This window comes from Bufo bufo, chromosome 3, assembly GCF_905171765.1.
Source record: "Bufo bufo chromosome 3, aBufBuf1.1, whole genome shotgun sequence".
In the NCBI taxonomy this organism is placed as follows: domain Eukaryota; kingdom Metazoa; phylum Chordata; class Amphibia; order Anura; family Bufonidae; genus Bufo; species Bufo bufo.
The window spans coordinates 162,466,435-162,482,151 of NC_053391.1; the positions used below are offsets into that span (position 1 = coordinate 162,466,435).

The window sequence follows — 15,717 nt, forward strand, 5'->3', positions numbered from 1 at the left end:
CAGCCATTTTTTTTGTCCTTACTATTGCTCCCTAGACAAAATGAGCCATTATAACTAATGAAAGGCATTTGGGAATGTATTTATAACAAAGTAATATTTAAGTATTTTTATAAAATCCAGGAGAACCCCATTAATTGCCAGATCTTATGGTGATAAAGATAAAATCCAGAACAGTGCCACAATGCAGTGCCTAGCGCTCCCCCTGCTGTCAGTCCTCCTCAGAGTCACAATAAATAGAGGGGGACTAATCAACACAAATGCACATATGTGGATATTTTACCCTGTATAATGAAAATCTGCAGTGAAATTTCTACGCTGAAAATCGAAGATGAGATTTGTAAAATGCCCAATACCCTATGGGCGCAGATAGTCTTAACCGTGCTTTTATTCTACTAATTGGAACAAATAATGGTGAAATAAGGTAATTTCTTAAGCTTAGACAAGTACCTGTCACACATTACATGCGGTCGGCACTGAACTTTCCTACATGAAAGCTATTAATAATATTCAAGTACGATATGTGCCAAGGAAAAGGCCCTGAAGCTCGGCAATGCTTTTAAGTAATGGTCCAACTACTGTTTCAAAATGTGCCTGTGCTTCTTCATTACTGAGCTTTTGCTGCATATATTTTAAACAGAAGTGAATGGGAAGGGGGGGGCGGATCAGCCATGAATATATTTTACAAATAGCAAACTGATGATTTGTATAATACACAAAACCGTCTATGCCCGGGTCAAAATACATTCCCTTTCCGCACCTAATTAGTACAAGTACATTAATGCCAAATCTACTAATAAAGCTGTAGTAGCAGAACTGTCACAGCTGGATAATGGCATAAAACAGTCCATGTATCCAAATGGTCCGTGACCATGCTGCATTGTCCATCAGAAGATGCAGGGTTGATCTCGCGCTACGGTTGGCGGTCAAGCCAACATCATCACATGTTCTAGTACTAAAGGACTCTGGGTACTGGAATGTTCCTGTCATCGTTGAAATTGTGCACTCTCTCCAATCTAATAGAAAGGTCAATGGCTTGTTGCTCTTTTGATCGTGTCTATCAGAGGTATCTTCTGTTTGTACTGAGGCTTCAGCCTTCACAGTTGCTCATGTTAACATCATGTCCCAGCTCGGGATTTTGCAGACTCTATAGAAAGGAGAAAAAAAAAGGTAAATCTTGATATTTGGGATAACACAAAAAACAATAAGAACTGAATGACGCAGAAAATACAATTATATATGTTATTGTTCTAAATAAAGACAAGTTGTATTGGCACCATTTAACCCTTAGGCTACCAGCGCCGTACATAGGTAGTTGCGCTGAATACTGGTAGCCTTACTGAGTAAGCTAACAGTATACAAACTGCAATTCTTATTTTGGCCACCAGATGGCAGGCCAGGATTAGAAATGAGCCAAAAGTGAGCAAAATAAGCTAATAAGAAATTCTTGATAAACCAAAATTAAAAATATATATATTTTTTTAATAAGCTCATATATGAGGCACATAATGATCACAAAGAAATGGAAAAAAAAATATGTCACCCCCCTTTCCGTATAATTAAAAAATAGCTAAATAACAATAAATACATACTGGGTATCACCGCGACCGAAAATGCCCATACTTTCAAAATAAAATAAAAAATCCAATATGGAGAATGGCGTAACGGAAAAAAGGGTCAAAATTACCAATTTGCAATTTTTTCATTGCTTCTTTTACCCACAAAAAATGTAATAAAATGTGATCAAAAAGTCACGCAAACTCCAAAATGGTATCAATTAAAAGTACAGATTTTTCTGCAAAAAATTAGCCCCTAAACAGCTCAGTAGACATAAGTATAAAAAGTTATGGGGGGCAGAATATGGTGATATAAAAAAGACCTACACTGCCTATTTAGACATAAAGAACCTATACATATGGGGTATCGTTGTAATCGTACTGACCCAGAGAATAAGGGGAATGGGTCAGTTTTGCCGTAAACAAAACGCCGTGGGAACAAACACAGGGATTATGTTTATTTTCCAATTCCACCCCATTTGGATTTTATTTACCGCTTCCCACAACATTTTATGGCATTAGAAAGTACAACTTGCCAGCAAAAAATAATCCCTCATACAGCTATGTGACCATAAAAATAAAAAAAAGTTATGGCTCACGGAAAATAGGGAAGAAAATTGAAAACGCAAAAAAAAATAAAAAAATTCTGGTATCCAAAGGGTTAAAGGGGTTGTCTCAATACAGCAAATGGCATTTATCATGTAAAGAAGGTTAAAGGGGTTGTGCAGGCCATACATATTGATGATCGTCAGGATCGGCCATCAATATCAGATTGGTGGGGGTCTGACACCTCCGCCAATCAGCTATTACACTGCCCGTTGTCTAGGAAGATTCAGCAGTGCAGTGTAATGACAAGTACTTGCTCCAATCACTTGAATGGAGAAAGTACTTGTACAGTAATTACACGACACCACCGCTACAGGGGAGACAAAGCATAGTATAATGAACAGGAAGCAGCGCTCTTAAAACAACTGATCGGTGGAGGTGCCGGGTGTCAGACCCCTGACGATCTGATATTGATGACCTACCCTAATGGCATGCACAACCCCTTTAATACAAGGCACTTACGGCCACCACTGGAGCGCAGCTACGAGGCGTCAAGGACGGGAGCTGCAGTGCATGCATGCCTATATGCGCTCACGCGGTCTCGGCCACCCGAGCAGAGAGGCGGCCACTGCTGCTGGATTACAGGGTGGTCGCAACCATAGAAACGAGCAGTGTATAATGTGATGGAAAAATAAACCAAGCCAGCAAATGAGGCAATATGGACAATCACTATATATTAGTAAGAGCCTTGTATTAACTTTGTCTATATGATAAATGCCATTTGCTGAAGTGAGACAACCCCTTTAATGCTATTTCATTTAAAGAATTCATCCCTTCAAGCCCTTTTTAAAACCGTACACTGTTCTTGCTGTGACCACTTCCTGAGGTAGACTATTCCACAGATTTATAGTTCTTACGCGAAGGAAGCGTTGACACCTCTGGAGAATGAGCATTTTCTTCTCCAGACGGAGAGGATTTTACATGGAACAGCGGTTTACCATATTTTTTGTACAAAGCAATCTACGGTAATCATGCTCTCCCTTAGACATGAAATACTGGTAAATTTATTTTAATCTTTCTTCATAACTAACATCATCCATGCTCCTTATGAGTTTAGTCGCTCTCCTCTGTACTCTCTCCAGCTCCAGGGCATCCCTTCTATGGACTGGTGCCCAGAAATGAACTGCATATCTTTATAATGTCCATTACAAATGTGACAATATGTCACCTGTTGGATTAAAGGAATGTCACAGTATAGTGCTTCTAGTAGATCGTGAATTTTAGAAAACTTACCACTTTAGAAATTCTTAAACATTTCTAAGTCCTTTGGCGATACAGGGGGGGCTTTGTTCCAATCGTCTTCAGGATAAGCTTCAAAATTTGATGTGTCGCCTTCATGGGATACTTTTGGCATTACAGGAGGCTGAAGAGAGGAAGACATATCATTAAAAAAAAGTATACCTACTTTATTTTATTCAAAATGTCGGTATGGAACGCTGTAGCACAAAAATCATGCTCCGACTCCTCTAAAGGTAAATTTTATACCTTTTTTGATGTACTAAAGTGATGAAATTTCAGTCAGTTAATACAAGGGTATCAGTGGGACTGTGGGGATTGTCTGAATTTCCGGTTTAAATTGTGTTTGTTCCTTTTGCTCCGATTTAGGTACAATTTACCTGCTATATATACTATATTACACTGAAGCAAGTTTACAGAAACAGTATTATTCAGCAGTACTGGGAAAGAATAGTAGCGCCTGTAAAAACAACTTATGAAATCAATTTTACACATTTGGGGCTCATGCACACATCTGTATTTTTTGCCCCGCATCCTATTCAATTTTTAAGGCAGAATGGATACGGACCCATTCTTTTCAAAAATTATTTTTCAACCATGTGCTATCATCCGTATGTCCACAGGCCCGGCCTGCAAGAAAACAAAACATGTCCTATTGTCCGTTTTGCTGACAAAAATAGGCATTTTGACAATGAGGCCCGTGGAAATTGTAGGATGCAAATGGCTGGTATCCGAATTTTGTGGATCTGCGGTTTGCGAGCTACAAAATACATACGGTTGTGTGGATGAGGCCTAAGGCTCTGTTCATCCGAGATATACTTGACTAGTGTAATCTGACATACTGTATACCTATAATGGGCAACTGCAGTACATGTTGCTCTATAGGCATACAGCAGAACCAGGGGCGTAACAATTGCGGTTGCAGAGAGTGCGACTGTGACCGGGCTCGGCGGGTCCACAGACCCGCAAGCGCTTTTAATGGCCAGTCGCCATCAAAGCCTACTTAATTTGCTGGCTGCGCTACGGCGCACATCCTCAAACCCAAACCCACCCATACACTCTCCGCCCGGCGCTGCGCCACCAGACTCACACACTGTCAATTCATTCTGGGACAGCACGAGACCAGGCGCTGAGGTCACGTGTCTCACGGGATCACAGGATTATGGAATGACACGGCGCCGCAGAGAGCGTATGACGGGATTGCGCAGAGTCTGACACCTCACTGAAGGCCACAGCCGGCAGCACGAGTACAGACCGACGGACGGAGCGGAACAGAGTAGGTAAGTATTATATTTTTTTTTTTCTGTATGTCCACACTAGCTTCATACTGGGGGGGAGAGGGGGCACCTGGCAGTGGCGGCAAATAATTAACTACCTAACCTTGGATTCAGAAAGGGGGGTCATACGAGGGCAGGGCACTGGAAGTCTGGCAGCAAATCATTCATTACTTGGGGAAAAATGAAATATATAGAGGGCAAAAAAATTAAATATATAAATTGAGAGAGGGGCAAAAAATGAAATATATAAATTGAGAGAGGGGGCAAAAAATGAAATATATACATTGAGAGAGGGGGCAAAAAATGAAATATATACATTGAGAGAGGGGGCAAAAAATGAAATATATACAGTGAGAGAGGGGCAAAAAATGAAATATATACAGTGAGAGAGGGGCAAAAAATGAAATATATACAGTGAGAGAGGGGGGCAAAAAGGTAAAAGGGGGGCAGGGTAATGGGGGTGGGATGCCCCAATCCAAAGTTTGACCTGGAGCCCATAGAACTCTAGTTACGCCACTGAGCAGAACACATCGCCCATAGGAACCCACAGTATTAAAAAATGCATATGATGCAGTATACTCATTTTTATTATTGTATTCCTCTCTAAGGATTACAATAAAAAAGGTATGCCAATACTGGACTGCTATATGCTAAAAGGATACTCTGTGCCCAGGCCAAACGTGGTGTGGAAATGTATTGTGAACACGCATTAACATTACAGAGTATACGGTTACATTTTTATTGCACCTTTAATTTTCGCTGCGGCACAGCATCCCAGTCTATAGACCTAAACCACCGGTGACGTTTAACATCTTCTGCTCCATTCTGTAAAGTCAGACATACATTTTCATTAACATGATAGTTTTTTGTTTTATATAAAAAGTACATAATATAATATAATATAATATAATATATATATATATATATATATATATATATATATATACACACACACACACACACATACATTATGGCAGATATACTAAATAAAATGCGCCAGAACTTTGGAGCAATATACACCAAACAACTGGCATATGTGCTTGGCAACACATTTATTAAGTATTTTAGACTTTTCTTATGACTCACTTGACAAGGAGGCATGACTTAGTGGAAAGGAATGCACCATTGTGTGCCCAAAAATGCACCAAAGATTTGGCACATTTTTGGAGTAAAACTAAATCAGCAAATGCGTTGTGTAAAGTTAGACTAGGCAATCTTAGGCTACTTTCACACTTGCGTTGTTGGATTCCGGCAGGCAGTTCCATCGCCGGAACTGCCAGCCGGATCCAGAAATCCGTGTGCAAACGGATAGCATTTGTAGACGGATCCCTCTCACAAATGCATTGCAATACCAGATCCGTCTCTCTGGTGTCATCCGGAAAAACAGATCCAGTATTTATTTTTTTCACATTTTTAAAGGTCTGCACATGCGCAGACCAGGAAACCGGTTCAGTTTTTCCAGAACACTTAGTGCCGGATCAGGCATTAATGCATTTCAATGGAAAATAATGCTGGCATTCCGGAATTTAGGACGGAGAAAATACCGTAAGAGGGACTGAACTGAAGACATCCTGATGCATACTGAACGGAATGCTCTCCATATAGAATGCATTACGATAAAACTGATCTTTTTTTCAGTATTGAGCCCCTGGGACGGAAATCAATACCGGAAAAGAATAACACTAGTGTGAAAGTACCCTTAGGCTCGTTTCACACGGGCGTTGCGGGAAAAGATGCGGGTGCGTTGCGGGAACATGCGCGATTTTTCCGCGCGAGTGCAAAACATTGTAATGCGTTTTGCACGCACGTGAGAAAATTCTGCATGTTTGGTACCCAAACCCGAACTTCTTCACAGAAGTTTGGGTTTGGGTTAGGTGTTCTGTAGATTGTATTATTTCCCCTTATAACATGGTTATAAGGGAAAATAATATCATTCTTAATACAGAATGCCTAGTACAATAGGGCTGGAGGGGTTAAAAAAAAAATCAAAAATAATTTAACTCACCTTAATACACTTGTTCGCGCAGCCCGGCTTCTCTTCTGTCTTCTTCTTTGAGGAATAGGACCTTTGATGACGTCACTGCGCTCATCACATGGTCCATCACATGATCTTTTACCATGGCGATGGATCATGTGACGGACCATGTGATGAGCGTAGTGAACTCACCACAGGTCCTTTTCCTGTGCACAGCAAAGATGAAGACAGAAGAGATGCCAGCTGCGCGAACAAGTGTATTAAGGTGAGTTAAATTATTTTTTTAACCCCTCCAGCCCTATTGTACTAGGCATTCTGTATTATTGATAAAATGGCCAGCCTCTGTACTCACTTTCACTATGAATGCACTGCAGCGAGCGGCAGCGAACGGGCCCGGCGGGCCGGCCGGCGCGTGACTGACGTCACTTAGTCACGCTCCTGCTTCCTGAATTAAGTGGGAGAAGCGTAACTAAGTGACGTCAGTCACGCGCCGGCCGGCCCGCTCGCTACCGTGCATTCATAGTGAAAGTGAGTACAGAGGCTGGCCATTTTATCCATAGGAGAGAGCTTGTTTCAGACAGTAGTAAAATACTTTACACACAAAGCCAGTTATGTGCGCAGTTTAGGACACATGAGGGGACACATAGGGCCATGAGGGGGACCAGCATAAGATGCTATATGTGTGTCTTATGCTGGCCCCCCTAATGGCCCTATGTGTCATAGCACACATCCCCTATAACAGTGCCATCCACAGAACCACCCCATAACAGCGCCATCCACAGAACCACCCCATAACAGCGCCATCCACAGAACCACCCCATAACAGCGCCATCCACAGAACCACCCCATAACAGCGCCATCCACAGAACCACCCCATAACAGCGCCATCCACAGAACCACCCCATAACAGCGCCATCCACAGAACCACCCCATAACAGCGCCATCCACAGAACCACCCCATAACAGCGCCATCCACAGAACCACCCCATAACAGCGCCATCCACAGAACCACCCCATAACAGCGCCATCCACAGAACCACCCCACAACAGCGCCATCCACAGAACCACCCCACAACAGCGCCATCCACAGAACCACCCCACAACAGCGCCATCCACAGAACCACCCCACAACAGCGCCATCCACAGAACCACCCCACAACAGCGTCCTCCACAGAACCACCCCACAACAGCGTCCTCCACAGAACCACCCCACAACAGCGTCCTCCACAGAACCACCCCACAACAGCGTCCTCCACAGAACCACCCCACAACAGCGTCCTCCACAGAACCACCCCACAACAGCGTCCTCCACAGAACCACCCCACAACAGCGTCCTCCACAGGTCCCCCACAACAGCGTCCTCCACAGGTCCCCCACAACAGCGTCCTCCACAGGTCCCCCACAACAGCGTCCTCCACAGGTCCCCCACAACAGCGTCCTCCACAGGTCCCCCACAACAGCGTCCTCCACAGGTCCCCCACAACAGCGTCCTCCACAGGTCCCCCACAACAGCGTCCTCCACAGGTCCCCCACAACAGCGTCCTCCACAGGTCCCCCACAACAGCGTCCTTCACAGGTCCCCCACAACAACGTCCTCCACAGGTCCCCCACAGGTCCCCCACAACAGCGTCCTCCACAGGTCCCCCACAACAGCGTCCTCCACAGGTCCCCCACAACAACGTCCTCCACAGGTCCCCCACAACAGCGTCCTCCACAGGTCCCCCACAACAGCGTCCTCCACAGGTCCCCCACAACAGCGTCCTCCACAGGTCCCCCACAACAGCGTCCTCCACAGGTCCCCCACAACAGCGTCCTCCACAGGTCCCCCACAACAGCGTCCTCCACAACAGCGTCCTACACAGGTCCCCCACAACAGCGTCCTACACAGGTCCCCCACAACAGCGTCCTCCACAGGTCCCCCATAACAGCGTCCTCCACAGATCCCCCATAACAGCGTCCTCCACAGATCCCCCATAACAGCGTCCTCCACAGGTCCCCCATAACAGCGTCCTCCACAGGTCCCCCATAACAGCGTCCTCCACAGGTCCCCCATAACAGCGTCCTCCACAGGTCCCCCACATAACAGCGTCCTCCACAGATCCCCCACATAACAGCGTCCTTCACAGGTCCCCCATAACAGCGTCCTCTACAGATCCCCCACATAACAGCGTCATCCACAGATCCCCCACATAACAGCGTCATCCACAGATCCCCCACATAACAGCGTCATTCACAGATCCCCCACATAACAGCGTCATCCACAGATCCCCCACATAACAGCGTCTTCCACAGATCCCCCACATAACAGCGTCTTCCACAGATCCCCCACATAACAGCGTCCTCCACAGATCCCCCACATAACAGCGTCCTCCACAGATCCCCCACATAACAGCGTCCTCCACAGATCCCCCATAACAGCGTCCTCCACAGATCCCCCATAACAGCGTCCTCCACAGATCCCCCATAACAGCGTCCTCCACAGATCCCCCATAACAGCGTCATCCACAGATCCCCCACATAACAGCGTCATCCACAGATCCCCCACATAACAATGTCATCCACAGATCCCCACATAACAGCATCATCCACAGATCCCCCACATAACAGCGTCATCCACAGATCCCCCACATAACAGCGTCTTCCACAGATCCCCCACATAACAGCGTCCTCCACAGATCCCCCACAACAGCGTCCTCCACAGATCCCCCACATAACAGCGTCCTCCACAGATTCCCCATAACAGCGTCCTCCACAGATCCCCCACATAACAGCGTCCTCCACAGATCCCCCACATAACAGCGTCCTCCACAGATTCCCCATAACAGCGTCCTCCACAGATCCCCCATAACAGCGTCCTCCACAGATCCCCCATAACAGCGTCCTCCACAGATCCCCCATAACAGCGTCATCCACAGATCCCCCACATAACAGCGTCATCCACAGATCCCCCACATAACAATGTCATCCACAGATCCCCACATAACAGCGTCATCCACAGATCCCCCACATAACAGCGTCATCCACAGATCCCCCACATAACAGCGTCTTCCACAGATCCCCCACATAACAGCGTCCTCCACAGATCCCCCACAACAGCGTCCTCCACAGATCCCCCACATAACAGCGTCCTCCACAGATTCCCCATAACAGCGTCCTCCACAGATCCCCCACATAACAGCGTCCTCCACAGATTCCCCATAACAGCGTCCTCCACAGATCCCCCATAACAGCGTCCTCCACAGATCCCCCATAACAGCGTCCTCCACAGATCCCCCATAACAGCGTCCTTCACATAACAGCGTCATCCACAGATCCCCCACATAACAGAGTCATCCACAGATCCCCCACATAACAGCGTCATCCACAGATCCCCCACATAACAGCGTCATCCACAGATCCCCCACATAACAGCGTCATCCACAGATCCCCCACATAACAGCGTCTTCCACAGATCCCCCACATAACAGCGTCCTCCACAGATCCCCCACATAACAGCGTCCTCCACAGATCCCCCACATAACAGCGTCCTCCACAGATTCCCCATAACAGCGTCCTCCACAGATCCCCCACATAACAGCGTCCTCCACAGATCCCCCACATAACAGCGTCCTCCACAGATCCCCCATAACAGCGTCCTCCACAGATCCCCCATAACAGCGTCCTCCACAGATCCCCCATAACAGCGTCCTCCACAGATCCCCCATAACAGCGTCCTTCACATAACAGCGTCATCCACAGATCCCCCACATAACAGCGTCATCCACAGATCCCCCACATAACAGCGTCATCCACAGATCCCCCACATAACAGCGTCATCCACAGATCCCCCACAACAGTGCCATCCACAGATCCCCCATAACAGTGCATCATCCACAGATCCCCCATAACAGTGCCATCCACAGATCCCCCATAACTATGTCATACCCAGCCGCGTCAGCAGCTCATATGGGAAAATCCAAGCAAATAGACCTCTAGCACAATTCCCTTAACATATCGCATCGCATATCGTTATCGCAATTTTTAGAGCCCTAATCGCAATCGCACAAAATTCCCATATCGTGCAGAACCACTTATAACCATGTTATAAGGGAAAATAATAAAGATCAGGTCCCCATCCCGATAGTCTCCTAGCAACCGTGCGTGAAAATTGCACCGCATCCGCACTTGCTTGTGATTTTCACACAGCCCCATTCACTTCTATGGGGCCTGTGTTGCGTGGAAAACGCAGAATATAGAGCTTGCTGCGATTTTCATGCAACGCACAAGTGATGCGTGAAAATCACCGCTCGTGTGCACAGCCCCATAGAAATTAATGGGTCTGGATTCAGTGCGGGTGCAATGCGTTCACCTCACGCATCGCACCCGCGGGGTAATCTCGCCCGCCTGAAAGAGGCCTTAGGATTCTCCAAATTTATCATCCAGCGTCAGCCACTGCCACATTGTAGCTATACATTTACTGGGTTCATTTAGGCTTAAAAATAAAATACAAAATCCTCTAGTCATTCTTAAAGGGTTTCTGTCAGCTGGAAAATGGGTATTAACCTGGCTGACATTAGAGATGTACTAATGTCAGCTGAACATAACTATATTAGTGCCATCTCACTGCGTGCCGCTGTTATTGAGAAAAAAAATAACTTTTTGAATATGCAAATGAGCACAGGCGCAGTGAGTGAAGCCGGCGAGCGTCCTTCACTTACTGCGCCGAATACTGAACGGGGCGGTGCAGGAGCGAGATTTCCACAGGAGACAGGGCCGGCAAGCGGAGACCAATGCTGACTGGCCCTGTCAATCAAGTGTAGCAGGGCGCGGCCAGAGGTGGGAGAACAGAGCCTCTAGGAGCAGGAGCAACGGCCCCCCATGCTCCTAGAGGCTCATTTGCATATTATAAAAGTTTTTTTTTTCCTCAATAACGGCGGCACGCAGTGAGATGGCACTAATATGGTTAATAACCATTTTCCTGCTGACAGAATCCCTTTAAATGCTATGGTATGAATGCATTGTGCACATAAAGATGTGCAGGATAGCAGGTTTCTATTGATGTAAAATGAATTAGTTGTCTGCACAGAGAACACATTTCTTTTACTGACCTTCATGTTACCTAGACGCCTAGTGCGGTCTACAACGAGCAACTTCTTTATCAGGTCTCTGCAAAAAAATATCCTACATTAGTGACATTCCATTTCATATAAGCATTCAGGTGAATACATTACTAATCTACTATATAATCTGTCTGTAGGAACCACTGTTGCCTTTGCTTCACCAGTTATCTCCACTGTATTTCCTTAGTAATGTTAGGGCACCAGCTGATCTTGCCAGCTGCCAAACTTAGGGGGAGAAGAGGATTGGTTGTGTTGGAGCTATCTAACCAGAGGTCGCACTACATTTTTTCCAGAAGAGTAAAAATACTCCTCCGACCATTTTTGCGGAGTATTTCTACCCAAATAGGAGTACGAAATTTGCAGTAATTCAAATACATAATAAATCAGCCTACACTCGCTCACATCTGCGTTTGGAGCCTCTGTTGTAGATTCCAAAAGGACAAAAAAGCCTTGTATGCAGCACTTTTTTGGTCTGGTAAAAATGAAAACTGAACGGACTCCATCATAGTAAGCGGGGTCTGTTCAGCTTCTTCCCTGTCAGTTAGGCCGGGTTCACATCACATTTTTGCTATTTATTTAATGTACACACAAAAAAACGTTTATATATACACATTAACAGACGCCATACTGTGGCATCTGTCACCATAGAATTCCATTGTAAAAAAAATGCATTAGCCTACATGTTTTTTTTTTGCTGAATTTCCTCAAAAAAAAAAAAGTCCTAAAAAAAGATATATATATATATTTTTTTTACAATGGAACTCCATGATGATGGATGTCACAGTATGGTATCTCTTGCGTACGTTGATCGTATGACAAAAACCCAGCCTTACGTGCCCGATAGTTATTCTATTAGATGAGCAGAACAACAGAAATAAATAGCGGTGATGGGGTTTATGCAGGGGACCATTACTGGTCTAATTAACATCAAGCTATTATAGTGAAGTTATAAAGTCCAGTCCAATATGGCGGATCTTCCCTGTACTTTACCACTTAGCTATATTATCGCGTCTGCATTTACTACATACATGTGTGTAAGGTATGTGATGCAGCGTGTGATGTATGTGATGCAGCGTGTGATGTATGTGGTGCAGCGTGTGATGTATGTGGTGCAGCGTGTGATGTATGTGGTGCAGGGTGTGATGTATGTGATGCAGTGTGTGATGTATGTGATGCAGCGTGTGATGTATGTGGTGTGTGATGTATGTGATGCAGCGTGTGATGTATGTGATGCAGCGTGTGATGTATGTGGTGTGTGATGTATGTGATGCAGCGTGTGATGTATGTGATGCAGCGTGTGATGTATGTGATGCAGCGTGTGATGTATGTGGTGCAGCGTGTGATGTATGTGGTGCAGGGTGTGATGTATGTGATGCAGTGTGTGATGTATGTGATGCAGCGTGTGATGTATGTGATGCAGCGTGTGATGTATGTGATGCAGCGTGTGATGTATGTGATGCAGCGTGTGATGTATGTGGTGCAGCGTGTGATGTATGTGGTGCAGGGTGTGATGTATGTGATGCAGTGTGTGATGTATGTGATGCAGCGTGTGATGTATGTGGTGTGTGATGTATGTGATGCAGCGTGTGATGTATGTGATGCAGCGTGTGATGTATGTGGTGTGTGATGTATGTGATGCAGCGTGTGATGTATGTGGTGCAGCGTGTGATGTATGTGGTGCAGCGTGTGATGTATGTGGTGCAGCGTGTGATGTATGTGGTGCAGCGTGTGATGTATGTGGTGCAGGGTGTGATGTATGTGGTGCAGGGTGTGATATATGTGATGAATGCAGTGCAGTGTGTGATGTATACATGTGTGTGATGTATGTGGTGCAGGGTGTGATGTATACATGCGTGTGATGTATGTGGTGTGTGATGTATGTGGTGCAGGGTGTGATGAATGTAGGGCAGTGTGCAATGTATGTAGTGAAGCGTGTGATGTATGTAGTGGAGCAAGTGATGATCACACACTGCACTACATACATCCCACACATTGTTACGTTACACACTGCTGTCACCTTGTTCTGTGTTCATCTTCATGTCCGGGCCCAGTCTTTAGCCCCACCGCTGCCAGGGTCCTTGGGCAGCGCGCCCGGCACTCCATAGTCAAGCATCCCCCGGGAGCCGGCCCCTCCTCCTTCCAGCTCCCGCTGGCTTCCCCTGATCTAGGACCTGTATCGCTTCTGCGCCCGCCCAAACTAACCAATAGCAAAGCTCCATGCTGTCCGAAACTTTGCTATTGGTTACTGCAGGCACAGGCAGCATCGCTGCGCTGCCTGTGCCGTTCACTGTGCGTCCTACGCTGATGAAAAGCAGGGAAAAGTCTAAGGCGTGTTGGTACACCTTAGACTTTTTCCAGGGAGTAAAATGGCCTGAACAGGCGTCTATGACGCTTGTACAGGTGTTATTGCGACCTCTGTATCTACCTATGTTCTTGAATAGTATAAGAGGTGCCCTGCAGTCACTTACCCCTCCTCCCTGCTGTTTAGGTATGAATGAGCCAAATATAAAAGTAACTGAGGGCACGATTTACATTACTGCAGGTGAAAAGGTTTTGGCTGCTGGTATCTTTGGTCAAGTTGTTCTACAAATGATGGGACATCACCTAGTTGGTACATGAATATTGGTGGGACAATGCCTAAAACGGACAAGAATAGGACATGTTCTATTTTTTTTTTTGCGGACCTATTGAAATGAATGGGTCCACATCCTATCCGGGGAAAAAAACGGAACGGACACGGAAACAAACAAAGTTCGTGTGCATGTAGCCTTAGGCAGAGCTGTGATCTCTACCATCTATCAGGTTGTTCTCCATGGACCTGTATAGGGTACTGAACTATATGCATTGGTGAAACTGGCAGGAGTAACGGGGTGTAAGCGTACAAACATTAAAAGTAAAAAATAAATAAAAAAATAAATCAGATATAAGCGTTTACAGCTCAGAGCATGAATTTATATTTTGTGCAGATTTTGTCCTTCGGGGCTGTGTAGTAAATAGCCTATGAACAATCTGTTCTGCGCAGGTGTTGAAGAGTATTCAGAGCATTTTTCAGGAGAATATTTATAGAAGAACTCTATTTTAATCTGCAAACATCTGTGGTACGCATTAGTCCAGGGCTTCATTCATCCACGTACTGCCTGCTGTGCACTAGAAGCCAGATTCCTGTCAGAGGCTCTGAGGTGATGCCCTCTCCACAGCCGTCCTTCCTAGTATGGTAGGGCCAGGTTTGTTCATTGAGGAAAAACGAACCAAGGAGGAGTCGCTGGAATTGAATGAAACTGTATATGTGTGAATGTAATGATATATGTAAGTGATACAATATTAGAGTAAAATGATACGTTTATTGGGGAAAACTAATTGAATGGAGGCTCTAGTACCCTGCTAGGCCACGTCTATCCTGGATACAAGATGAGATATGGTTGGGCATTGAGGCATACAGATTCCATCTGGTATCCTGCAGTACATTTGCCCACAGATGTTACAGCTGGGTCTGTAGATCCTGCACACTTGTAGGCTGCCAAGCTGGCGTCTCAGCTGGTCCCACAAATGCTCAATTGGTGAGAAGGGAAGTGTTGCAATCTGGCAGAGATATTCCTGGGAACCTCTTGCTCTGTGTGGGCGAGCATTATCCTGCTGAAAAATGGCAGTTGAAAGCCAACACATGAGGTGGCAGGATGTCCTGCACATGTCAGTGAACTGTTGGCACCCTTGCAGACGAGCAAGAGATCTGTGCGGGTGCAATGCGTGATGCGAACGCATTGCGCCCGCACGGAAGTCGGACCCATTCATTTAAATAGTCTGTGTACATGAGCGGTGGTTTTCATGCATCACTTTTGCGTTGCGTAAAAATCGCAGCATGTTCTATTTTCGTGAAAATTGCATCGCATCCGCAAGCAAGTGCAGATGCGATGCGATTTTCACGGATGGTTGCTAAGAGATGTTGTTTGTAAACATTCCGTTTTTTATCAAGC

At 45.7% G+C, this 15,717-nt stretch overlaps 1 protein-coding gene across 1 annotated transcript in view; it reads right to left on the bottom strand.

Annotated features, from left to right (window-relative positions):
• Nucleotides 1-396: 396 nt before the first annotated feature.
• Nucleotides 397-15,717, bottom strand: part of PRKX (protein kinase X-linked) — a 143,583-nt gene continuing 128,262 nt past the window's right edge. Inside the window, exons 6-9 of the mRNA XM_040423753.1 lie at nucleotides 11,735-11,792; nucleotides 5,420-5,497; nucleotides 3,393-3,522; nucleotides 397-1,144 (exon numbers count right to left, since the gene is read on the bottom strand). Of these exons, the coding sequence (XP_040279687.1) occupies nucleotides 3,397-3,522; nucleotides 5,420-5,497; nucleotides 11,735-11,792 (262 nt within the window). The 3' untranslated portion in view covers nucleotides 397-1,144; nucleotides 3,393-3,396. The remainder of the gene's footprint in view (nucleotides 1,145-3,392; nucleotides 3,523-5,419; nucleotides 5,498-11,734; nucleotides 11,793-15,717) is intronic.